The sequence below is a fragment of the Eubalaena glacialis genome, chromosome 3 (genome assembly GCF_028564815.1).
Source record: "Eubalaena glacialis isolate mEubGla1 chromosome 3, mEubGla1.1.hap2.+ XY, whole genome shotgun sequence".
Taxonomy (NCBI): domain Eukaryota; kingdom Metazoa; phylum Chordata; class Mammalia; order Artiodactyla; family Balaenidae; genus Eubalaena; species Eubalaena glacialis.
In genome coordinates, this window is record NC_083718.1 from 39,030,745 (window position 1) to 39,058,300 (window position 27,556).

Genomic DNA, 27,556 nt, shown 5'->3' on the forward strand with positions numbered 1-27,556 from the left:
TTAATAAAAACTTAGAGAGCTCTAAGTTAAGTCTTAGGCCTCAAAGTGAAGTCTTCTAACAGTTCCATAACTGGACTTGACCTTCAACTATTTTTTATGATGCCACCTTGCCTTTCACACCAATTCTGTGAGCTCAAGCAGGAATGTACACTACCTGCCTATGATGGCGTGGCAGAAGGGAGTGGTAGTTAAGGTCATGGGAGGCTCTTTGGAAGAATAAATGAAGACCTGGTATTACTTCTAAAACACTGCTGGGTCCTGATATACTTTGTGTTTTTATGTCAAATATGGGAGTAAAAATAAGGTGTTTTAATATCAAATATGAAGATCATATTAGATGGTTTTAAAAGCACCTCCCCTACCCCCCTTCTAAACTCTAGAATGTTTTAATACTGATAGGTCATGAAAGCCTATAGGAGTTCCTTTCCTGGAATCCGTACAGGACTGGTTCCAGCACTGGGTGACACAAGGTTCCGTTCAGTACAGTAAGCATGAGTTAGAGAAAATGCTGTCATCAAAACTGTTGTTTTCCTCCTTATAAAGCTCATACAAACCAATAAAGAGTGATCAGAAAGCATTTTGGAAAGGATAGGAGGCATGGATTCCACAGCTGGTCTGTGGACCAAGGCATAATTCCAAGTCAGGGATTCCATTTAATTAGGTAAAGTGTTTGAGGGCATAGGAAACCTAGGCTAGGACTCTGCTAACCAGATCAGGTAAATTACTTAAGGGAAACATGTACTTTGAGTTACTCTCCTTGAAGATGAGTAAGTGGCCTTCTCATCAATGTCCTTTAGTGTTTTTGACAGAGACAGTCCTGGGCTGGGTGGATCTTCACTCTGACCAGCACCATATAGCTCTGTGGTTCTCAACCTGGCTGCAAAGTAGAATTACCTGCAGCACTTTAAATAATCCTGATGCCCGGTCCTATCTCCAGAGATTCTAATTTAACTTGTCAGGTGTAGCTTGACATCTGGATTTTAAGAACACCGCCCCCCCTGCCCCCCCCCCCCGACACACCCCATGCGATTCTAAGGTATGGCCAGCCTGGCAAACCCCTGGCATATACTTAAGGTCTTCTAACAAACCTTCCTCTTAAAATCCACCATCCTACCATTTAGCTTTTTAGCTTTCTGGCGCCCGGTTTTTGTTTTGTCATCTTTCTCCCGGCCCGACACACAGGCATACTCCACAGGATGGTGACTTTCTATCTGCAGTCACACTACAATAGTCCTTAAGTAGAATTCAAGAGGTGTCCTTGGTATATAAGGAGAACCCTAGAGACGTAAGCGATTCTCATGCAAACATGGTAAAAACAATGTTCACTCCCTGCTGTGTTTCTTGACCTGTTTTCTGGGGTCGTTTCCCACTTGCTGTTTTCGTATTACAGAGTTTCCTAGGAGACAACACACTGTGGTGTTTATTCTTCCATCCTCCTGTTGGCATTTGACAGAAGACACCACTTCCCTGGGTGGGCCCTATTTCTCAGCTCCGGGAGCAAACAAATTCCACCGCACCTACAGCTCAGCTTTGCAGCACTCAAGTGAGCTTAATTTCCACTTAAACTAATTCAGATTGCCGGGGAGCAAAGCCTGCGCCACTAAACCATTCTGCTCTCTCTTCCGTTCCCCCCATTTTTTTGTTTACTTAAGAAAGCAGATATTTACATTTCCACTTGGCGGCTCAGTGCATCCCCCCTCCCCTCCCCCGCCGACCCCCCCGCCCCTCCCCCGCCGCCCCCGCCCCGCAGCGTCCAGCGCCGGAGAGCTCCTCTCCTTGCCCAGGATCCCTCTTTCCTCTGCTTGGGTCCCCTGAGGCCAGTGACGATGGAGCCCCCGCCCTTACCCGGCCCAGCACCTGGTGTGAGCAAAGCCCTTCTCCACCCACCTCTTTTGGAGATTCAGAGCCCTGGCCCCGCCCAAGGCGCTAATTTAACTCGAATTGCAGAACTACCGGGCGCTGCTCCTACTTCCAGCTCCTGGCTCGAGCCTGCTTGGTCTTAACCTCAGAGACCGCGGAGCCCCGAAGCCAGATCCCCGTCCCCGCGCGCTATGAGTCCCGCGCGGCGGAGCGCCCCCGCCGTGCTGCGCCTACTGGGCGGGCTGGCCCCGCCGCTGCTGCTGCTTCTCCTGCGTCCTCCGGCTGCGTCGGGTGAGTGGGGGTCGGGGACCCCCCACGGGGACCCCCCCACCCCACCCCTCAGGCTAAACCTTTAGGCAGTGTGGGAGGGGCAGGGCCCGTCTCTACAACAACCGAAAAGTCAGCGGACCAGGGTAGCTGAGGAGTGTCGGTATCCCTAATTGTTCCCGTAATCCTCTACCTTTAAGGATCAGCGCTCCTACTGGCACGATCCCTGGGGACGGGAAGAGGCTCTCCGCTGCTAGCCGGCAGTTAGGAAGCTTGCTGTGCTGGACCCCAGCTGGCAGGGTTTTAGGAGTGAGGCGTGGAGGGTAGAGGGAGCAAACACCCCGAAGCCAAAAGGTAGGGCTCGAATAGAGTGAATCCTCAGCATCTCCTTAAGGGTGGAAGGCCAAATAGTTGACCACTCTCACCTCTCAACAGGGTCCAGTCGTGTACAGACGTGGCGCTACAAGTTTGCGCGTCATCTCCTCCAGGTGTAACGTTCCAAGGGGGCGTCTGTCTTTATTGTGTGCCTAGCAACATTATGTATGTGAAAGTCTAAAACACGATATATATTTTATATATGTATATATATGTGTGTGTGTATATATATATATATGTATATATTAGATAACGAAGGGCAGGAATTTATTTTCGACTATTTTAGTTTTGAATTAATTGACAGACAGGAAGCCTAGCAAGTTCTCGGTATGTCAGCTGAGCATTGGATGGAAATGTTATGTGGGCATAGAAAGCCATTGCTGCTTCCCTTATTCGTCTTGGGAAAGGAATGCTGCAAAGAATTGAAAAGTGGTATTTCCTTCAGTTCTGTTTTTTCCTCCCTAGGTGACTGCGGCCTTCCCCCAGATGTACCTAATGCCCAACCAGCTTTGGGAGCTCTTACAAGTTTTCCCAAACAAAGCACAGTAACATACAAATGCAACGAAGGCTTTGTAAAAGTTCCTGGCAAGGCAGACTCAGTGGTCTGTCTGAATAATAAATGGTCAGAGGTTGCAGAATTTTGTAATCGTAAGTTTTTCATTTCATTTTAGAAAAGTTATGGGAATGGAATGTTTCTTAAGTTTAATTTTATCCCTCTTTGCAGTGACTTTGATAGTTTTCTAGCATTATTAATCGCCAGGGTATACCTGTTGGCACTTCACAATCTAGCTAATTGACGGCATTGCTTTCTGGGATAGGTCCTGCCCTTCGTTAACGTTTTTGTTTTTTTTTTTCCCTTAACACTGTAACTCTTGAACTGATTAATAGCAAAAAATAAACAATAGGTACTGTTTAGGGAGTAAATTATATATAACTACGTTTGGCAATTACCTTGAGACACATAACAGAGATCCTCTGTTTTCTTAAATTTCATTTTGTAAAGTAGGACTTACCCAATACAGCTCTGTAGTGATATTTTTTAAAATTCTCAATTTTTATCTCAAAAATCTATCATTATAGGCATAGCCCTAGATTAGCTTTGACATATACAAGTAAAGATAAAGGTAAGACTTGATTCCTGCCTTTGAACAACTTGGAGCAATGGAAGCTACAGTAAAGATAGAAACTGCCACAAGTAGTTTTTGAAATCAGGTGTGAGATCAGCTTTAACTTTTTATCTATCCATGATACAAGGCAGGAGGTTGAAGTGCATAAGTCTTTGCACATGTATCATGTTTTAGAGTTTATGACTCTTCTGCACATAGTACTTCATCTAATCCTTCCGACAACTCCCTGAGGTGAGTTAGGGACTTATCCACATTTTACAGTTGAGAAAGCAGCCCCCAGTTAAACAACTTCCTTGAGATCAGGAGCTCCGTTATGCAGGGTGGAAACTTGAGTCTTTTGACTATAAATCCAGTGCCCCTTCCACTATACCATGCCACTATAAATTCACATTTGCCTGGATGTTTACAGTTTGTAAATACTTTGAGGTACACCATTGGCTCATCTGATCCTTGTCCCCATAGGTTGTTCTGAGGATTAAATGAGTTTATATGTGTAAAACATTTAGAAGCACTCAATAAATATTAGCTATTATTGTTAACTATTATCATTGTCTAGGACACTAGCCCAGGTATCTGGAAATACCAGTTCTCATCTACCCCTGTGCTACATGGGGCAGGGTAAGGGAACTGGCATTAACTGAGTCAGTTCCAGAACTATGCCAGGTAACTTAAATGAGTTATATTTTCTAAATTGTGGGCATAGTGACTTCTATGTACCAAATCTACTCACAGGCCTCTAGTAACTAGGAAATGAAAATTTATATGTGAATATGCTTGATACACTGTCAATGCCATAGTGACATTAATATAAATACCAAATATGTACAAAGAAGTATAGAAAAAGGAGTGATATAGGACCAGATAATTAAACATAGGTTATAAAATAAAGTGATATTAATTTTTTTGTTGTTGCTTTTGTTAATACTTTTAGGTAGCTGTGATGTTCCAACCAGGCTACTTTTTGCATCTCTCAAAAAGTCTTATACCAAACAGAATTATTTCCCAGAAGGTTCCACTGTAGAATATGATTGCCGTTTGGGCTACATAAGGGACCATTCTCTCTCAGGAAAACTAACTTGCCTTCAGAATTTTACGTGGTCCAAACCTGATGAATTTTGTAAAAGTGAGTATAATTTTTAAAGAGTATTCTTAATCATATGGTGTTTGGGGAAAATAGTGTTTCTTCCTTCACTCATAGTGGAAGTCTATGTGTACATGTTATTATTTAGAATGATTCTTAAATGAACCATTGGAACCATTTTATTTTAAATTAGGGAAACTAAATACTTGTGAGCTACAAATATTACTTTACTCACTGATTTCACATTTAATTAGTTTAAGGTTACCTAAAATGAAATAGTGTATAGTCTAAATATGTTGCTTTCTTGAAACTGATAAAATGAAGGTATGATTTAAATAGTCTAAGGATAAGTAATATCAATGGTTCAGATGATGAATTTGCATAGATGTGCCTGATAATTTAATTAAAAAAATCAATTTGTATTCTCTTCTAGAAAAATCATGTGCTAACCCTAGAGAAATAAAAAATGGTCATGTCAATATAACACATGACCTATTATTTGGATCGTCCATCCATTTTTCATGTAATACAGGGTAAGTTTGGATATATGAAACACTATATTTAACAAATGGAAAAACAAATTAGGATTTAAGATGGAAGCTTTTAGATTTGTGGCCAGTGTTTACAAGCTAGTAGCAATAAAACCACCCCTCTGTTCAAAGATCCTTTATCATGAACTCATCACAGTTAAATTTAGTAAAATTGAGGCAAGAAAGGAAGATTTCTTATAATACCACCAAAATTCTCTCAATGGTTAGATTTCAGTACCTATGTGATTCATTATAAAATTTTAAGTGTGATTTGTATAGGACAAAACTTGTGATAACTTGATGATCCTTGGAGAAATTAAATCCTTTCAGTGTTAAATACGAAACCAATCTTTACCTAAATAATGAATTTGCATTTGCTTTATCTGTATGCGAACAATCTGTTATAAAATATCATGGGTTAAAAACAATTATTCCTAGTGTGAAAATATCATTCTGACCTAAGATCTTTTATAAGTTCTCTATGCAGGGAAAAGGAACTTACTCATTGAGTATTGTCAGTGTCTCAGGTGCTGCTAAAACCTTTATACTCATTCTCTCATTTAATATCTGCAAATTGAATTATGATATTTTATTCTGTATGTGTATCCCTGTTCTTTATAAAACTATCAGTATCACTTGTCTCCTGTACTAAACATAGATGTTCGGATCACTAATATCATTAATATTAAATCTGGGGGTACTTTGAACCCTTTAAACCCATTCTATTATTCTATGGCATCTGTAGTGATCTCTTAGAACTCAGAAATATAAAATATTTAAGCATCTGTATCTTTCAAAAATGTTTTAAAACACTTTACTATTTTCTAACATGTGCCCTACCCAAATCAAAAATATTTTGCCTTATACTTTTTTATTCTTTTTTTTCTTTTTAGTCGGTGAATATTTTTATTAAACTCTACTATGTAAGAGAAGCCTGGGGAGAGCTGCCGGGAGGCAGGCCCGGCAGCTGAGGCTTCTAGAGCAGAGACTCCTGGAAGCACATGGGTTTTCGGTTTCCTTCTGCTTGAGACGCTGCCTGGCAGCCCCAGGTTCCCAGGTTTTGTCCAGAATGAGTTTGTTCCTGCCACCTTCTCAGACAGAAATCTGGGTCTCTGGGCCAGTCCTGAAATGAGGCCCCTGAGTGGCTTTGGAACAGGTCCGCAACCTCCACTGAACTGGTGGTCCATTTGCTTTGAAGTCACCTCTGCTTCAGCCCACAGCTGGGTCTTTTCCTGCCACATTTTATTAGGAAGATAAAACTATGTACAGGCCACATCGGTGTCGGGGGTGAGGGGCTCACTGGAATTTCTACAAGGAGGCCCACAGCTGGAAGAAGTTCTCTTGTCCACCTGGTGCCTGGAAAAGGGCCAGGTGCGGCCCACTACTCAATTCCTTCTTGCTTGTCTTTGATGGCCACCCGGAATCACTCTTCCAGCAGGGAGAGCTCACTAATGAGGTCTGTGATGGCATTGGCGAAGGCCTCCTGGGGGCTGTAGTCCCTCTGCATGCGGATGATGATCTTGTGTTCCAAGGTGGGGGGAAGGGTGTGCTTTGTAGCCAGCAAACAGCACCTGTGGGTCCATCAGTAGCTGCAATTTAATGATGTTTCCTAGAGTGGTTTTCCTTGTTGATGGTGAACAAACAGGCGTTGGGTACCTTGGTGTCCTTGTTAATGGTGATCTTCTTTTTGCCCTCAAAGAGCAAGAACGACTCGAAGGTGGGAGGGGCATTCACCCTAGCGTCGCAGCCGCCTCCAAAGCCGCCCTTTTTTCTTCTTTAATGTCACCCTTTTAGATATAATTTTTTCTTTTCCTTTAAACTGGCACATGGACTTTTATCAACTATTGTTTTGTCTTATCTACTGGTGTCATAAATATTTTAAGATGATATTCTGCAGAATTTAAGGGAAGTCAAATATGTGTGAATGGAACTTAACTTTTTTTCTTCTCTCATTGTTTTAGGTACAAATTAGTTGGTGCAACTTCTAGTTACTGTTCTCTTGCGGGAAGTACTGTTGAGTGGAGTGATCCGTTTCCAGAATGCCAAGGTAAGACTGAAAAATTCTAAGCACTCAGGTGTGGGACTGAATAATTAATAATAAATTTGCTTTCTGCTCTTTAAGAATAACCCACAGTATGTATTTGTAGTACCCTCACCTTCCAATGTGTGTGTGTTTTATCTAATTTAAAGATCTCTATTAGTAATGCTTCTTAATTTATTAACTGTGCAGATAAAGGATTAAAAACAAACTAAGGTTTATATTGTGCTTGGTCATCTTACCATTCCTTCTAACAGTCAAGTAAAATAGATATGGGTTTTTTTCCCCCATAATTTTTAATTTTATGGATTAAAATACTATTGACCAGAGGGTGTGTATGACTTGATCCTGTATGCCAAAATAAGTGGCAAAAGAAGGCATTTAACCCAGATCTCTTGATTTCAAACCCATAAGTCTTCTAACACCTAGTGTTACCTATGTGTTCCTTTAAGGATTATTAACTGAGGTAGTTATGTAGAAGTGTTTTAAAGTGTGGTATTTTTTTTATCATTAGAGAAATAACCTTATATAATAAAGAAGAAGTATGGTTTCTGCACTTGAAAATCTTATCTTCTCAAGGGGGGAATAGGACACAGAGATAATTTCCCAAATGGATATATCAAGTTAAATGTATGTGCATTAGAGACATATGTCTACCTGAAAATTGAGAGGAGTAAATATATGTAATATTCTAAAAAGTAGGCTTTATTTCTCTCATTGTCAAAGTTATTGCTAAGTGCAAGTTTTGGGGGTTATTAGGAGCAGGAAACTAGAGTAGATGCAGTGTAATTTATCAAGCATTTATTGACTGACACTCTATGGTAGGGAATGTGTGGAGTCAACTGATATGAAGACAAATAAAATGAAGCCTTGCCAACCAGGAGTTTACTCCAGCCACACCCATCTGGCGCCCCACCCTCCTATAGCTACTATTTCTCCCTTTTTCTCATTATTATTTTCAAATATCCATCAGTACTACCCACCATCACCTTTCCTATTTCCACCATCCAGTAAGGGATGCTGTAAATGATACTGAACCAAATATGGAAAGCAAGCAGGAGCTGGACCATATCTTTTTCTAACACAGGCAACAACTTGTCACAAAGCCTAGACAAGCGGTCTCCCAGTTGAGGCCAATATCTTTACAAGCAATTGCTGTCATGAGTGTCAGAAATGTGGACACCAAGCACGTATTCCAGCACAGAAGAGCTTTTGCACTGCAAACCCACTTTCTTTTTGTGCTTGCCCACGGCTAGGCCGGGTCCTACTCTCTGTCTGGTATCTTCAACTCTGTGGTGAACATACTGATGTTCATACTTTCCTCTTTGATTCTTTTATCTGTCTCTGCAACTCAGCAACCACAGACATCTGAACCCTGCAGGAAAGAGCCCTTTTTCCTCAGCAACCCCAGTGTCTTCAATTATCCCTATTAAAGCCCTACTTCTCCTAGGGTTGATTTTCCACATAACTTTTCTGTTTTGACAATACCAAAAACATCAAGTGGAAAGTATAAATTCTTAAGCAATGAGCTGTTTTACCTCAAGTATGCAGCCCTGGCCTCTATCAACACATGAGACAGCATTGATGTCCATGTGTGGATGTGGATATGGAGGTGTGGATATAAAGAATGAATGAACAATGGACATATTCAAAAATTATCCTTGGTTATACATCAATCAAGAGTGATAGTTGTTCACGTCTGAACAAAGCTTCAGTATCAGAAAGATCTGTTTTCCTCTCTCTCTGCCAGTATTTTCTTTTTCAAAAATAATTTTAGTAGACTGCTAGTACATGCTAGCCTGGAATCAATCCCTGCTAGATAGTATCTGTCGTCCCGGGCCCCTCTCTTTATCTTCTCACTTCTAATCACTAAATCATTTTCCTTTACTCCTTAATCTATTTCTCAAACCTGCGTTTTATCTTCCACCTATAACACTTTTAATATAGTTTATTATTCCTTGTCTGGACTATTGCAATAAGGGCCACCCCTAACATTTTCAGGGCCCAGGACAAGGGTATAAATGGAAGTCGCTGGCCTAAGATCCAGCCTTTCTCAAGTCAGCACCCCCTTCTTGCACTGTGAGGGGTCTCTGATGCATGTAAATGGATAGCTCGGCCTACACACCCAAGTCACGTCCCCTGTAACCCTTATCCCCACTCCATTGAACTTTGGCCTAAAGGTGAACACATCCACAGTATAGACCATTCTCAAGAATATGGACCAGGAGAAGACTTGAAAGGTGTGTTGGCACAGGGAGTTCTGGGTGCCAGTTCCTGGAGCATGATTTAGAATGGGGTGGGGGAGGAGCTCTCATTGAACATATTCCCTCAGCCCTGCAGATTCCCCATCTAGTAGAGAGAGGCCCAGCCAGAGGAGGGCCAGAGCATGGCCTTTTAAGATGTGGGAGCTAAGGCAGGAGTCCCATTTGCTCAAGTTCAAAAGTGATACTGATTGCAGTGGCCTCCAGCCTCCATTCTTACACTCCATTAATGTTTCATCTATACTGTACCCAGTGATCCATCTAAAACACGAATGTGAACTTGTCTCTTTCCTTCTTAAAGCTTATTAGTGTCTCCTCATCGTGTACAAAGTCTAAACTCCTTCATATAGTGTACAAGGCTAGACATGGTCTACCTGCTTCTCCATGCTTATGTCTTGCCCTCATCCTTTGCAAACTTCTGTAGCTGTCCAGATACCTCAGACTTCTTCATGCCCCCCCATCATTCCTTGTGACACTGCCTCTGCCTGGAATGTCCTTCAGCCCCTTTTTTGCTTAGGTTTTTTTTTTTTCTTAAGGGTCTACTCTTGTAGTTCTCCTAGAAGATTTCCCTGACCCCCAGGCTGGTTAACTGTCCCTCTTCTCTCTTTCCACACCACTGTGCATGCTTTTGTGATAATCCTCACCATTTTGTATTGAAATGATCTCTTTGAATGTCTTTTTCCACTGTATTTTAAGACAGAGGAACTGTATCTTATTCAGTTTTGCACTTCTATTTATAGAGCAATGCCCGGTATGTATTAGGTGCTCAGAAAATGTTGGAACTGAACTGATGGTAATATGTGTTGTCATCGCCCACCCAGTGGACAGCCCAGTGTAAATCAGATTAACTTGTTCTTGTTCCTTGCTTTGATCAATGGCCTAAAAGTAATTCGTAAATTGCTAGTATTCTCTGGGTACTTGAGAGTATTTGTGTAATATAATTTGATGTTCACATGTGATCACATTGCTTTCCTGCTTAAGAAAAAAAAGAGAGAAAGAAAAACAACTTCATGGCTCCAGAGAATGTGGAACCATTTAATTTTTTATCAGGGCAACTGCCAGGGAGAGGCTTCTTTTTATAATATAACAAGCAATACTCTGCTTGTATTTGTTTTACAAATTCAGCTGCTTAGTAAGATTTACTTTAAATAAAAGGCCAAGAGTTAACACATGCTTAAAAAAATTTACCCTGAAAGTCAAAGTCTAATCCTGACATTTAAAATCTTTTGCTCTATCCAAAATTCCTGTTTCCCAAGCTTGCCACTTACATTCCCAACTCCTTTCATTTGGCATCGTTTCTCCTTGGAATGAAAAGCAGAGCCCTCTTCTCTGCCCTAAGAAGAAAGGTACATCTTAGGTTTAAACTCAAGTCCATTTACTCCCTAAATGGAAATCTCTGCCTTGCTTTCATCTCACCTCTGAGATGAAATGCTTAATTTAGAAGAATAAGTTTTTTCTGTAAATAAAATCTTTAACAAATTTTAGTCTTACTTGTTTATAAAAATACTTTGCCAGTTTAATTAATTTAAAATATGTTGGGATTTTTTTAAAGAAATTTTATGTCCAGAACCACCAGAAGTTGACCATGGAATGATTGAAGAGAAACAAAACAGTTATGCATATAGACAATCTGTAACATATAAATGTATGAAAGGCTTCGCCCTGCATGGAGAGAGCTCTATCTATTGTACTGTAAAAGATGACCAAGGAGAGTGGAGTGGCCCCCCACCTGAATGCAAAGGTAATCAGTTTGCAGAGTTATATTTCTGATTTATTCTTGCCCTTAGGTCTATATATGGGCATCTGAGAATCTATGAACTCCCTGAGAAATGAATGTAAAATGTTATACATATGCATATTTGCATTTTTCTGGGGGATACAGTTTTTCATCAGACTCTACAAGGGGTCTATGACTTCCAAAAAGGACGAACCACTGATGTGGAGAACATATGGTAACATATAAATAAATAAATATACACATGACCTTTATGAATATGTATATACACACACACACACACACACACACATACACATTATATGTCTCATGTTTTTAGTGAATTAGCTTAAATTTGCTGTTTCTTACCATGTTACTTTCAGTAAGTTAATATAGATATCTCTTTGTTTATACAAAGAGTGTATAAAGTGGTTTATTTTATTTAATTGGGAGAGAATCTTAGATTGAACTAAGGGATCTAGATAATGATTATATATGTGTGACAACGAAGAGAAACTCTTGCCTACCTGTTGACTTCATTGAATTATATTATATTTGTTTTCTGCCTCCAGAATTTCTCTCTTATTGAGAATGCTCTCTTCTTCATCTTTCTAGACCTCTTCTTCCCTCAGTGCTTTTTGATACTTAGGCTGTACTCTCAGAATCTTTAGAACTGCTTTTTAAGTATATTTTTGAAGAGATATTTAGAAGATCAATGAAGCTGGGTTATAACATTGCACAGGACCAGGAGGTGGCATTTATTTAAGCAGTGTCATATTTGAATGCCAATATAATTCAAGCAAATACTACTTTTATAATGATACTTGAATTCTATTAGCATGAATTTTTAAATACTATTGCTTGTTAATAATAGTTTTTTCATATAAATGGTATACATAAATATAGTGAAGTAATATTAAAACCATGTCGATGATTGTATAAAATGAGAAGTAAAAGTCTCCTCCAGTCCTACTCTCAGAAGTAGCCACTGTTTACAAATTTTAGTGTTTTATTCTAGAAAATAAATATACATACACATATTTCTTTTTTTAAATCATATTCATTGTATGGATATATTATTTATTTAACCAGTCTCCTATTGAAGGGAATTTAGTTTTTGTTCTAGTTTTTTAAAAAATTATTTTACAAAAGGTGCTACAGTAAATATTATTGTATATCTGTTCATTGTACATATGTGCAAGTACATTTTTTACAACAAATTCCTTGCAGTGTAATTACTGTATCAAAGGTATATGCAACTAAACTTCTGAAACATTAACAATATTGTTTCCAAAGAAACTGTACCAATTTACTGTCCCACCAATATTGTATCTTTGTTCTCTGCACCATTAATGAAAATGGTTATTATGATATGGAGATGTGATAGTATAAGTGGTGAAAATTTCATTTAATTGAATTCATTTAATTATGAGTAAATTTTGATATTTTAAAATTTAGCCATTTGATCCACTTCATGTTTACTTTCCCCTGTTTTATTAAATCATCAGTTATTTAGAGCTTACAGCTCTATGGTAATGCCCAAGGAAGTCATGGCAGGCCAGTGCTCCCATGACAATAACTACAAAACCTGGGTAGATTTTTTTTTTTAAATCATATTTTAAAGGCATAGGTTGTTCCCTCAGGGGAACAACTAGGGCTGGATGAACTAAAATTCCTGGGGGTAGGGAGTGAAGGCAAACCATTCTGAGGCCCATCTGGGCTGAGGATCCATCTTGACCCAGATAAAAGACTATTGCCAGGAAAGAGAGACTCTAGCAAAGCTTTCAATAGTTGTGGTGAGCTAGGATAATGCACTGGAAATTGGAAGTCCTCAAATGCTGACCCAGTTTTTCCCAAGAGCCATTTGCTGATTTCTGGGAGTGCAGGTGAGACTGGGGAGCTAGACCCCAAGCTTCCAAAGTACAAAATGAGATCTCCCTGAACCTTATGGTATTTGGACAACAAACCCATCACAGGAAGAGGCTTGTATCAAGCATACAGCCAGTGTCCTCCTTATGACATTTAAGCTCATTTTGAAGCTGTGTGGGGAAGGAGGCTACATTGCTGGACTGGGGCACTGCTGAAGGACAGACCTGGCTCTCCTGCAGTCTCTCAGGGCTGAGGAAACAAAGGTCCACCAGGCTGTCAAATAAAAAACCCAGAAGGTCCACTTCCAAGGAGCAGAGACAAGAGCAGAAGTAGACTGAGTCTTACAGAATCAGTCCCTCATAGGCTGAGTCCCTCATAGGCTGAGGATATGATCACTTCAAACCAATCTGCCTATCAGAAAAGGACACCCTCCCTTTGGTGGATCATATCATCTGAATTGTATGGCATATAATAAAAAATTATTAGATATGGAAAGAAGCAAGAAATTATAACCAAATTAGGAGAAATGAAAATCAAATAAAAAAGATCTGGATAATTGAGTCAGCAGACAAGGACTTTAAAATAAGTGATTAATATATTTAAGATGCTAATGGAAAAGATAAATAGAGAACTTCAACAGAGAATTGGAATCTATAAAAATAGTGTAAAATAGACATTCTGCAATGGGAAAATATAATATCTAAAATTAAGAGCACAATAGATATGTTTAACAGTGATTTGGATGTAGCAGGAGACAGTATTGGGAACTGAAAGAAAGGTTAATTAAAACTGGAGAACAAAGAGAAAAATGAATGTAAAATATAGATCAAATTTAAGAGACATTTGAGACATATTAAACTCTTCTAACATATGATTAAAAAGAGGGGAGAGAGAGAGAGAGGGAGGGAAGCAGAAGAAATACTCTAAGAGATAATGACTGAGAATTTTCCCAAACTGATGAAATACATCAACCAACAGATTACAAAAGCTCTCAAGACTCTAAGCAGAATAAAACCAAAACCACTTCCAGGCACCTCATAGTAAAACTTTGGCAACTTAAAGCAATGATAAAAGCACTAAGAGACATTGTTTTCAATTCTCATTTTACAAATGAGAAAACAAGCTTAGAGAAGTTGACAACAGTCTCTAGTATGTGGTCAAACAGGCTTAGGCACTGCTCAGTACTGCGTTATGATGGAGATTGCATAAGCAACCCAAAGTCAAACAGGCACTGAAGATCTAAAATTTTAATGTTAGATTTGTGACTCTCAGAATAGGATCTTCACAGAATTTGCACTTCAGATATTTATTATCTCACCTAAAATCCAAAGGGAACTAAACTAACCTATGTAAAGTTGGTAACCAACACAAGAGGAGAAAAAGGGTGTTATTTTTTTCTAATTGAATTTATTGCTTTAAAAAAGAGGTGAAACAAAACAAGTTCCCAAGGTCACTAACATGTCCTGAAAGCTTTGGAAAAAGTAACTATGTTGTGATTATCTTTGTTGGTTCAAGGTTGCATCCTGCCGTTCTTTGGTCTTGGCATGAGGGAAAGAAGATAATTTATGAGAAAAAGTATCTTTATTTGGGGTGTGTCACAGAATGAGATCACTGCCAATTCTGACTTTGGTTTCCTTTTTCACATAGAAAACAGTTTTAAGAACCTCAACACTACTTGGGTGTAAATTCACTTTAGTTGCCTAAAGGTATAATTTATTTCAAAGCAAAGACAATATAGCATTTCAGTTCTTTGGGAAATACATGAGAATACTTGGTTTCCTAAAAGTCATATTTAGTTGTTTGTGGGGAAAGAGAAGAGTCATAGAGCAAACAATTGGTTCCTAAATTTTAACTTGGACAGCATTATTTAGCTAATTTTTTAAATAATATTTTTCCTCCACAGAAACTTTTCAAATTTACAAAGTCACACCAGCAGTTCAGAAACCCACCAGAGTACATGTTCCAGCTACAAAGGTCCCACCAACTCCTCAGAAACCCAGCACTGTAAATGTTTCAGGTACAGAAGCCCCACCAACTCCTCAGAAACCCACCACTGTAAATGTTTCAGCTACAGAAGCCCCACCAACTCCTCAGAAACCCACCACCATAAATGTTTCAGCTACAGAAGCCCCACCAACTCCTCAGAAACTCATCAAAATAAATTCTTCAGCTACAAAGTCCCCACTAGTTTCTCAGAAACCCACCACTGTAAATGTTCCAGCTACAGAAGTCTCATCAGCTCCTCAGAAACCTTCCACAGCAAATGATTCAGCCACAACAGCCCCAAATTCCCCCATATCAAACACTGTCTCTACAGCAGCTCAGAATCCCATCATGGCAAATGCTTCTGCATCACAGGCCACACCAACAACCCAAAGATTCACCACGGCAAAATCTTCACTTACACAGAATCTTAGAGCAACACAAAAGTCCACTGCTGTACATACCCCAGTGACCAAGAGTCTCCATGCAACACAAAGATTGACCTCTGCTCATGTTACAGCAACAAGGAGTCCAGCTGTTCCCAGGGCAACAACACGTTTTCATGCAACAAGCCCACCTAAAGGAGGAGGAAGCTCTCCTTCAGGTCAGTTGACTACTCTGTTCAGGTTTCCAAGTATGGATTTTATGTGCTATGGTGGAAATTTCAAATTGATTGGGATTATAAGATTATATAGTCTCTGGTTTATTGTAGGCAGAGTTTCTTCATACTGATGTTCTGACTTTCTTCAGAGGCAGACTTGGATTGTGCTAGGGCACACCTTTAAAAAAGAAACATTTTGCAGTAATATAGAAAAATGTTGTGGCTCCATAAAAGCAATGCTAAATTAAGGTCGGTGAAGAAATTCTGTTTTTTATGTTAGCTTTAGGGAGTCACTGAATTCCTCAAGACCCCTCAAAGAACCAAATATGTATAATCCTTAAGGTTTATTTCTGGGTCTGATTCATTGACAGAGACCCATCCCTCAAGCATGCTAAAGGAACTCTCCAGATTCCCTAGAGTTGCTAATTTGGTAAAGCACCTTAATAGTGTCTTCTAAGTAATTAAAAACAGAGTTCTTTGAAATAGTTCATACTAACTCTTTAAATGACAGTTTTCATGAAAGCAGAGTAAAATATGCTGTAGATTTCAGAAAAACCTGTTGAGTGAATGAAACCCCTCTTACTAATTAATGCTGTTTCAGACCACCTGGATGTCTTCTTGTTTTACAACTTGCTTAATGTATAGCTATATTAATAGACATTCTTGTTCTCTAATAGAGATATGTGTTTTTTGTTTGTTTGTTTAGTTTTTTGGAAAATCTCAATAGGACTGAGCCAAGAGATAATTTTTTGAATTATTTTAATTTTTCATTGACGTCAACACACAGAAAACTGTGTAAAATATGCATATAAGGCTTAATAACTTTTCTAAAGCAAATATTGGTATAACCACCACATATGTCAAGAAATAGAGCATCGGCAGCCCCTCACTTTCCAGATGCCCTGTCGATTCTGAACTCTATTCTCTGACTTCTCCAACCAGTGAGACTGTGGCTTTCTGCTCCCTGCACCAAGTGGCCTAGGGATTTCCCCCTGCTGCATCCATGCAAATCTCACTCCCTGCAGCTTACCCCCTGCCTGAGCTCTTCAGCTTTGATTAGTTTCTGTCTGAGTTAGTTTGCTCTTCCATGCCTTCAAATCATTGTTATTGTTGTTTTTTTAGTATTTTGTCCAGATTTCATAATTGCCATGCTCAAGTTCATTTGGCTATTACCCAGAATCTTTAAGAACTTAAAACATTACAGGTATTATTGTTGAAATTTCCTTTGTATGTTTCTTTATTCCTTTAGGTAAAAGGCCAAATACCCACAAATACACAAACTCTCACTCCATTGAGTTCCCTTCTTTAAAAGGGGAACTTCAATTCCTGCCTTCTTTCTTAAAAAATTTTTATTGAAGTATAGTTGATTTACAATGTGGTGTTAATTTCTTCTGTACAGCAAAGTGACTCAGTTTTATATATATATATATATATATGCATATATATATATCTTTTTCATATTCTTTTCCATTATGGTTTGTCACAGAACCTGCCTGCTTTTGATCACTCTTCAGTGGCATCAGCTAGTTGTGTGTTTTAGAATCGTGTTTTATACATTATGACCATACTTTCATAATGATTTCATACATTTAATAATGTTTATCTTGAGGCTTATTTTGCCATTACCTGAATATTTTTAGGAACTTAAACATTACATATCTTACTGTTAAAGTTTCCTTGCACATTTCCCTGCTCCCATTTCTCTTGCTCTAAGGCAATCACTGCAAGCTTCCTCTCTGTGTTTTTATTCTTATGCTACATGTATGTCACCATAAGTAGTATATATTATTGTTTTTTTAAAATTTTTATTTTATATTGGAGTATAGTTGATTTACAGTGTTGTGTTAGTTTCAGGTGTACAGCAAAGTGATTCAGTTATATATATACATATATCTATTCTTTTTCAGATTCTTTTCCCATATAGGTTATTATAGAGTACTGAGTAGAGTTCCCTGTGCTATACAGTAGGTCCTTGTTGATTATCTATTTTATATATAGTAGTGTGTATATGTTAATCTCAACTTCCTAATTTATCCCTCCCCCCAAACCTTTCCCCTTTGGTAACCATAAGTTTTATGTTCTAAGTCTGTGAGTTTGTTTCTGTTTTGTAAATAAGTTCATTTGTATCATTTTTTTAGATTCCACATATAAGTGATATCATGCGATAGTTCTCTTTCTCTGTCTGATTTACTTCACTCAGTATGACAATCTCTAGGTCCATCCATATTGCTGCAAATGGCATTATTTCATTCTTTTTTATGGCTGAGTAATATTCCATTATATATATGTACCACATCTTCTTTATCCATCCATCTTTTGATGGACATTTAGGTTGCTTCCATGTCTTGGCTGCAAATAGTGCTGCAGTGAACATTGGGGTGCATGTATCTTTTCGAATTAGAGTTTTCATCTTTTCTGGATCTATACCCAGGATTGCTGGATCATATGGTAACTCTGTTTTTAGTTTTTTAAGGAACCTCCATACTGTTCTCCAGAGTGGCTGTACCAATTTACATTCCCACCAACAGTGTAGAAGTGTTCCCTTTTCTCCACACCCTCTCCAGCACTTATCGTTTGTAGATTTTTTGATGATGGCCATTCTGACTGGTGTGAGGTAATACCTCATTGTGCAAGTTTCCTCTCTGTTTTTGTTCTTATGCTACATGTACGTCACCATAAGTAGTACATATTATTGTTTTGTATATTTTTTATAATTTAAACAGTATGTCATATATTTCATTACCTAACTTGACTTTTTGCACTCAACATTGCTTTTGTGGCTTATATTGATATACTTAGATTCAGTTCATTAATTTTAACACATATGTGGTTACTGACTTCTTAAAATTTTATGGCATCTCTGGGCCTAAAAGTTTTAGGTTGAATACATCCAATTTTTAATAGGGCAAGGCAAAGAGAAACAAGTTTCACTTTATATAAATTTGTTATAGAGCTAACTTTGTTGAAATATTTTTTTCTGCAAGAATACAAGATAATTTAACAAATTTAACCTAAACCTGAGTCAATTATTATGATAAAAATGCAAACAAATATTTGGGATCAAATTTCTCTCATATACAATTAATTTACCCTTTAAATATTATTTACTTTTTTTGCTCTTATTGAAAAAATAATAGTAGCTACTACTTACTGAGTGTGTTCCATAGTGTCATGTACCATGCACCTTCCATTTGTTTGTATTAATCCTTACAATAACCTTGACTTGCCATCAAGTCATACAACCAAATTTACATGGTGTTTGTTTCAGTATTCAATAACTCTTTGTCGTATTTTATGTTTATTGTGTTGACTCTGTTTAATAGAGATAGCACTGCTTTATATGTTACTTGATTAAGTTAATAATGTATAATTGTTTTCATCAATTTATTTACAATTATTTCTTTTAGTTATGAAAATCTGAGTTACTTTTGAACTTTCAAGTACAGTTGTTGATAAATTTATATATTTGTTAAATTGCTAGCAAATCAATGACTTTAAAATATTTTTATTTTTGTAATTCTTTCCTTTTTTTTTCTTTAGTTGCTAGCATCATTGCATCGGGTAAGTGTGGCTGTCTGGCAGTTAACAGAACTTGTCCTCGCTTTCGGACGTGTAATCTATGTTCCTGGAAAATTATATTGTCTTTTAAGTGTCTTAGGAATACTATTAAAATACAGTGTTTATGGGTGTCAAAGAGAAAACAGGTAAATGCATTTTATCGATGTGTTTTGTACTACCATCAGGTACTTGGTATGTTCCTAAGTATTCCCCACCATGTTCTTGTTCCAAGGTAATTTTAGGACAACTTCAAATCATTTGGCCAATTGATCAAGTATTATTGCGTGCCTGTTTTCTCAATACATCTCATTCTAGTGGCTAAAGAACCACAAGAGGAGAGAGTTATCAATACATTTTCTATCCTCAAGTATTTTATAATTAATCGTAAACTACTCCTTGACCATTTCTAGATGTCTGTCTTATCCCAAGTAAAACAAAGGGTCTTACCTTTGGTTATATCCTCTTCATTTTCCCTTCCCTGTCAATGGTTTAAAGTTATCTTTAAAAAGTATTCTGTTGCTATAGGCATGAGGCCAAAAACATACCTGTGTTGCAGCATTTGGTCTAGTCCTTGGTCTTCTAGCATTTGGTCTAGTCCTTTTCTTGTTCGTAAATAAATTATTTGATGTTATGCATTAACAAGAAGATTAATAAACTCCTAAAGAAGATGGTAAAAGAAATGTTTGTTAAGAAGCAATACAGATAAATAGGCATATATTGATAAGTAATGTCTAATGGAAAATATAAAAAAGTGAATTTTTTGATCTATGTGTTAATAAGCTGAAGTCGCCTATCTTATGCATGCATGAATTAGCCAAGGGACTATAAAACTGAAAGCAGGTACTTGTTTTATTATTTTCATTGTTATTTATTATAGTTTTTATATTTTAAATGAACCTCTTTTAAGCTAAAAGATTTATCTTGAAAGATTCCAACAGTTGGAATTCACTTTGTTCATTCTATATTTTAAACAAAAATAAATGTATTCTAAATGAAAATCTCATGATTTAATGATTTGATGACATTTTTAATAGATGAGCTTAAAAATTTAATAGGTGAGCTTTTTCTTACAAGCTCAGTGACATTCAGTGAAGGTTTGAGGTGCTTATTATTTTCTCTGAAATTCTTTAAGTGTATACTGTGTGTTTTCCCAGAAACCTTCCCTTAGGGTTAGGTTTAATTCCAACATGTGCTCAAAAATAAAGAGGAACTCCTTCCCTCTTATATCAGACATATGACAATATTTTTCTTTAGGATCCTATACTTGTAAAATATAAACCTGAAAATTATTATTTTTACTTCTTAAATGTATTCTGTGAATGAGGTCACTTTTCTCATTTTAAAGATAAACTCTATTGCAAGGAAATTGCTTTTATTGATTACACTGCAGTGCACATGAGTGATACAAATGATATTAGAACTTTGCAAGTATTTAATATTTTTCCTATTTAATTCTGCTAAGAAGTAGAGACTGACGGCTCTTCCCAGAACTTTCTTATCTGCTATGTAAGTGAAGCCTGCATTTTGATTTTTAAAGCTATTCTCTGCTGGCTCTGTATCAGTGTTTTTCAAAAAAAATTTTTTTCGTTATTACCCTCTCCCCCTCAAGGAGCTTTTAAGGCATTTTTTCTTAATCATCCCTATGAAATATTAATACTACAGATGTAATATAAATCTATTTATGTACTGTATGCACATCTGTACTTTATACATAAAAAAGTGAGATTTTTTTTTTTCCCCTTCTAGGGATGATAGCAACCCCATTGAGAATACATGCTCTATATAGTTGTGGGGTTTTTGTTTTTGTTTTTGTCAACAGTGTCATATAAAAGAAAGACTTGTGCTTTGGAGTCAGTCAGACCTTGGTTTCAATCCTCTTTTGGACTTTTTTTTTTTCATTTAGTAATAATTCAACCCAAGTGATTTACTTAATCTCTCTGACTCCCAATTTTCTCATTTATGAGATGGTGATAATGATTCCTATTTAAAGTCTTGGAAGCTTAATGAGATAACGGATGTGAAAACTACTAGCATAGTGCTAAAAATTGAATAAATCCTAGCTCTAAGAATTCATTTTTATTTTATCACTATTTTCCTAAGATGGATTTCTGATAATTTTATCATTCTCTCTGGCCACACCAAAGAATAAGAACAGTCCTTTATTAGAGCAATATTTGTGTGTTTGGTGTGTGACAAGGACTGTACTGAAATATGCCTATGTATTATTTCATTTACTTCTCACAACAATCCTATAATGTAACTATGTCCCACTTTTTAGCTGAGAGAACTGTGGCTTTGCAAGATTCTTAACTTGCTCAAGATCACACGGCTATTAGGCTCTTAAATAGACGCAGATGACTAGCTTCTTCAGCACTAAGTACTTGAAAGGATAGAAAAATTCTTCTCCTAGAGCTGCACAACTCAAATTTGACAATTAAGATAGTCCTGATTCTTTACAAGTATTGCTTTTTTTCCCCTCCATTGCTGAAATCCTATATTGTGGCATTCATAAATCCCTTGTGAGAAATAATAGGTCAATTGGAGGAATATTAAAGAAAAAATTAGAGAATGCTCAGTGAAATATCTAAAATACTCTTTCTTTTAAATATCACATGCTTATTGACATATTTTTATGTTAAATAGGATTATAAGGAAGAACAAAACCTATTCATAGCTTTCTTAGTTTTTCATAGTATATAGACTGTATTTCCACTTTATGAGATGTATAAGTGAGACCTTTCGAAATGACTGGATGAATCCACATTTCTTCAGAAAAGGAGACAAGCCTCATTTGATAATACCAGATCTTGTAGTTAGGTTCTGACTTGGGTTGTTCGGGAATGGAGATGATACTCTGTATATTAATGTAATACCCATCTAATACAAATTTTGTTTGAGTAATCTCAGGTATTTTTATTGAGAATATTGTGAACAGTTAAAATCATGCCGTGAACCAGGGGTTAGGTTAGAAATAGGTTTTCTCTGGTGATAAACTGTTTGTCTTATTCATTTTCAGTCTCCGTTTTCTAATCTGCGAAAAGAATATCATGCAATGCAATTTAATAAATATTTACTGAACACTCTTTACTATTTACAAGTACCATGCCAATTATTGGAGATAATGAGATAATAGGTGACAAACTGCCTTGCAGTGTTTTAAGTACTAGGTAAATATGATTCTACATAATGGGGAACATTACTAAACTACTCCTTTTACTCCTTTTGCATTTTCTAAAATTATTTAATTTTGCTACCTATGATCTCTTCAATGAATAATTAAGGACATTGGAATCATAATCATAATTTCATTTATAATTTTATAGTTTCATGTAGCTCAAGTTGTGTCAATCTTAAATTAACACTGATTCACCTTTGGGTGAATGTTAAGGTCACTGCCTTTATACTTTAAAGTTTCTTTGTTTCTAATTTGCAAAATAATAGTCTCATTAATTATTAATTATTGAGGAATCATTTATTTAGAATTATATTTCTCAATTTCTGTAGTTTGCACTGGTTTTCTGTTGAAACATCAACCTCCACACACTTTCTTCCTGAATCACTTATATGGGCTGATCAGTGTTCTAAGAATATTCCTAACTTATGTCATCCAGACATTCTGGATCACTTCAAAATTTTCTATTTTCATTTATCATTCAAACTGAAAATGGGATTTTTCTGCGTCATTTGAAAATGGTAGGATTAATGGGAAGTGGTGAAAGGAAAAGAAACCCCAAATTTTTGAGGAGCTGTGATTTATTTTATGAGTCCAGTCTTTTCAAACTAATGCTATGGTGCTAAGGGATCAATTAAAGAAATTGATTGGGTAAAATAGTGTAAAACCTGTGGTGGAAACGGCTGTTTTTAAAATTATGTATCGACATGGCCATTCAGTTGTGCGACATCTGTAGTATTTTGCTGATTTGGAACCAGATACACTTGTTAGTCATATTACCTTCAGTTGCTTTTCTAGTGTCATCTATAATTTTCTTTGTAGTACAGATCAAAAGAGTAGAGTTCAAGGATTTGGAGGGTGGAGTGGGGAGGTAAAGGGAGACCCAAGGTGGTGAGGGGAAAGGGCAATGGGTGGTTTTAAGAAGAAAGTTTATGTGTAAAAGTCAAGGTATAAAAGTTTTTTGCTGTTATTCAACTTATTTAACCAATTATTTTCTGTTGCTCAACTCAAAATAGTGCATTTAATCTTGAAAGTAAATATTAGTTTTCCTAAAAGAAATTTTATCTGCAACAGACTAAACACTGAAAAGCATTTCTATAGGCAAAGTATGTTTTACTCTCGGTGCTCAGATGATGATACCTTTCCTATGATGGAGAAATACCTACATCTCTGTTACCTTTATGAACTAAGTAAATGGCCTTCCCATTAACCACATATGGACGCTTCACCTTTCTGAGGCTCAATTTAATTATCTACAAAATGAGCGTGAACTCCAAGATGCCTTCTAGTGCTGAAATTATATAATACAGTCATCATATTTAAATCAATGATCAAATCATTTAAAATTAAGCATGGTGGGATTGAAACACTTTAGAATTCTCTCAAACCTGTCAAATTTTATTTGAGCATTGTGATAATTCATTCTAAATATTTCATCTTTCCTTGAAAGAAAACAGGATAAATAACATGCAGTTTTTACTGTCAGACTTGTGACATAAGCAAGCAAGCAAAATATAATTCATGTCTCCTATTTTTTCTTTAACTTGCCTCATAATCAATATGTTTGTCACTGTGAACTACTGTATATATAATTGTTCATATTTCTATATTAACTGTCTTATCAAATTCTTTTCCCCTCAAGGATGTGTTGCTGGTACTATAATAATTGGTACCATAATTCTAGTCAAAATTTTCTGGGGCAGTGGAAAATCAGGGTGAGCAGAAATTCTGATGATTTTTAAAAATTTATTCTTAGCTTCTTTCCAGTAAAACTTGACACTATGCCAGTAGATAATTTTCTTAGCTTAATTGCATTTTTTGATATGCTGTCTCTTTATTCCTTTTGTCTATGATTACTATCCTGGATGAACAGACTTTTTGTCTTAAAAAATTTTTAGATTTCTCATTATATACGAGGACATTGATTTGAAAGCCAAAGTCTCATTGCAATCTATTAATCAACTCACCTTTTTCTCTACTCAGTACAATTTATGAGAGTACCTGTGTGTTGTACAGAAGTGAAAAAATTTAGAAAGAGAAACTCTAACATATTGTTAAATTGCCTGTGACTAGGCCTATTAATAAATTGCATTTATTAACAGATGCCTGTCTAGCCAAAATCAGCCCAGTGGTTAAGAGGGCAGGCTCTGGAACCTGACTGCTTGATTCCAATTCCGGGTCTACTATTTAAATGCCATGTGACTGTGAGCAGCTTAACCTCTCTATGCCTCAATTTTCTCGTTTGTAAAAATGGGGGAAATATAGTACCTACTTCATGGGATTGTAGTATCTATTTCATGGGATCAAATGAATTGCCATCTGTAAAGAGGTTAGAACCTTACTTGGCACATGGTAAGCACTCAGGTGATAAAACAACAACACACAGAAAAAAAAAATCAGTATTTGAAACATCTGATCTGCATTGAATTTACATGTGTTAAGTATAAAGTCATGGTTGGCTCTGATGTATCCTGTAGACAGAGTATTATTTAAATTGACTCTCTTCTGTTTTGTAGATTTTGTTGCTCAGAAAACTAATTGTGGAGTTCATATAAACTTGAATTCTTTCTGAAGTGCCCTAATACCTATTTTTTCATTACTTAATTAAGAACAACTATATTTTAATGCTGTCACTAAATTGCCTATTTCAATTCTTTGGATGATGTGAGGTATCTACTATTTACCCTCCATGGCTCTTTCCCTTCTCTTTAAATTAACAATATTATTTAAGCCTATTATAACCTAAAGTATGTAAATGTTCTTTAAATCACTAAATGGTTCAGTCTTTTACTAAAAATATTTGACCATTAGGTCCTGGGTTGTTTTTTTTTTAATAGCTTTTACAGATATTTGTTTACTGCCAATGAAATATTCTAGATGCTATAAGAGCAAATGTAGTAAAATATAACTTTCTCTTCAGATTTTTCAGAAACTTTTAAAGAATGTGGTTTAGAGCCCAGCATAAATGAACAGAATTCTAAGTCATATAAAGTGAGTTAAGTTGGTACAGAAGTCTCAGCAAAACTACTCTGGAAAAAAGAATAAACCACCAATCTTCTCTACTTCCTTACATTTGGTCCAGCTCTCCTTTTGAATTGGAGCATTATTAATTTACTTCTAAAACCATTGCTCTGGGGCTTGGTAGATGAGGGGGGTGGAATGTGATGAGTTGGCTCCCTCTTGGCTCTCTCTTGGCTATCATTAGTTTCTTTAGATACTTTGGTAAAATAATAGACCATCATATTTTTAATAGAATGAAAAGTGCTGAAATGTAGAAGGAAGGAATATTTGTTTTATATTTTATTGGGGTTTTGCAGTAAACCTAATCTATTTCTGAATCAGAGGAAATTCATGCAAACCTCTAAGAAAGAATTTGCCTTTTTTAATGTGCACTTAAAAACACTCCACTTGCCTTATTTTGGAAGTATAAGATGTTGAGGGTAAGAGCTAACTTTATACATTCCTGGTTATTCTCTCAATTTCATACTGATTTAATTAAAATTTGATCTTAATGAGACAGGAGAAAAAGTTAATGCATGTGAAGGTGTAATGTACCTTCACCTAGTGATCCTTTGTGTTTGCCTATCAAAGGATTTATTTACGTCTTTTAGAAGTGTTGGATATATATGGTAAATTTTAGTTTATGAAAAGAATGTGATTGTAAGCAAATGCTGATACTGCTTTTTGAGTGAACTTAAACTTTTATAATTTAATCAGTATTTTCTTTCTCTACTATTCAGCTCTTACTACACACATGAGAACAACAAAGCACTTAATGTTAAGTTTCATAATTTAACTGTGACTGGTGATGCTACAGAAGTAAGACCTTCTAGTAATTTACAACAGGTATATGGTTCAATAAAATCAATTTCTGTATCTTGGAAAATGTCCATTAACACAATTAGCTTGATATCTATCTGTGACTATTAAAGGACAATAGAGGCTTAAACCTCTGTTATTGTCAGAATTGTTTTTCTTTGTTGAACGAGTGACTAACACATTGAATCTTTCATTAATATGACATGTCTTCAGTCTTCCACTCTTCAGCAGTATACTCATTATCTCATCCTGTGCTTTGTACTCAGTTTATTGAAATGATTGGATGCTCACAATGCTACAAATATCTGGAAAAAACAAAAGGTTGATACATTAGGGCTTACAAATAGGAATGCCTTCATTGTGACTACTTGCATCATGAGATGATTGGCCCATATTGTATTTGCTTCTCCATCTTGCTTGGTGACTTTTAAAGTTTCCAGTGTTTAAGAAATATTAAATCTATTTTAACCTGTCTCTTCTAAGTCAAGTTTACAGATCTTATCTGTTTTACGTTGTTAGGCAAAATTATCACACAAAACTAACTTAATATGTATGTACCCGTGAAACCTTCTAGGTGTCTTCTTTTGATTAAACTTTCTTCTATTCCAGGGAGTTTTCACTGACTTTTAATCTGAAGGTATCTTAGTTGAATCCAGCTTGGCCACTTAATCTCAAGAAACTAAAAACTCAAGTGTCATGTTTTAGTTGGTATTGCTATAGCTACCGAACTCTATACTGTGCTGGCCAAGGTTGTCCATACTCTATAACTTACGAATTTTGCATTTGTTTTGCACCCCAAATTAACCAACTAATTCTTTTTCATGGTTTATCACATAGTAACTAAAAAATTAATGTTTATCACCAGTAAATACAATTATTTTGATTTAAACTTTTTTTTTAACTTTCAGGACATATATGTATGACATTGACAGTTTTGCTTATGATGCTAGTAACCATTGGCTAACTGAGCCAAAGAAGAGTTGAGAAGAAAGTGCACATGAGTACACAGAATATTTCTAGTTTTGTAGAACTTTCTGGTGGAGTGGACACAGTATATGTGGTAGTGTTCTTCGTTTTGCATGTTATCTTGTCTTTAAGATGCATAAGAATGTCCACGAAGCAAGGAAAAACGAATCTGTCCTGGAATCACGTTCTCAGCACTCCTAAGACTCTTGAAAATAGAAGAACTCACAAGATTGACAGTGATTACTTTCATAAAAGTGTGAGAAAGTGGAGAGATTTGTTGATACTTAGAATGTGAGCAAGAAGAAAAGGAAAAAAGTGAATTTTTTTTCACCAAA

The 27,556-nt window shown here is 36.5% G+C and overlaps 1 protein-coding gene and 1 pseudogene across 4 annotated transcripts; one reads left to right on the forward strand and one right to left on the reverse strand.

Moving 5' to 3' along the window:
- The first annotated feature begins 1,815 nt into the window (after positions 1–1,815).
- On the forward strand, positions 1,816–27,556 carry CD55 (CD55 molecule (Cromer blood group)). Of its 4 annotated transcripts, XM_061187479.1 has the most exons (11): positions 1,816–2,151; positions 2,968–3,150; positions 4,561–4,752; positions 5,144–5,243; positions 7,202–7,287; positions 11,092–11,280; positions 15,026–15,709; positions 19,247–19,267; positions 24,079–24,151; positions 26,177–26,282; positions 27,164–27,556. In XM_061187479.1, the coding sequence occupies exons 1-11, from the start codon at positions 2,052–2,054 to the stop codon at positions 27,176–27,178; spliced, it is 1,749 nt and encodes a 582-aa protein (XP_061043462.1). In that variant the 5' UTR covers positions 1,816–2,051; the 3' UTR covers positions 27,179–27,556. The 4 variants fall into 4 exon arrangements, 3 of the variants coding, with proteins under 3 accessions (XP_061043462.1, XP_061043463.1, XP_061043461.1); XR_009700581.1 differs by lacking the exon at positions 24,079–24,151 and having other exon boundaries at positions 27,164–27,236; XM_061187480.1 differs by lacking the exons at positions 24,079–24,151; positions 26,177–26,282.
- Positions 6,622–7,193, reverse strand: LOC133088454 (DNA-directed RNA polymerase II subunit RPB11-a-like; annotated as a pseudogene).

Excerpts from the sequence above, each read along its gene's own strand:
- CD55 (XM_061187478.1), top strand. The coding sequence starts at position 2,052 with ATGAGTCCCGCGCGGCGGAGCGCCCCCGCCGTGCTGCGCCTACTGGGC. Across the intron at positions 11,281-15,025 it reads CCCCCCACCTGAATGCAAAG|AAACTTTTCAAATTTACAAA; the intron begins GTAATCAGTTTG and ends TTTCCTCCACAG. Across the intron at positions 15,710-19,246 it reads AGGAGGAAGCTCTCCTTCAG|TTGCTAGCATCATTGCATCG; the intron begins GTCAGTTGACTA and ends TTTTTTCTTTAG.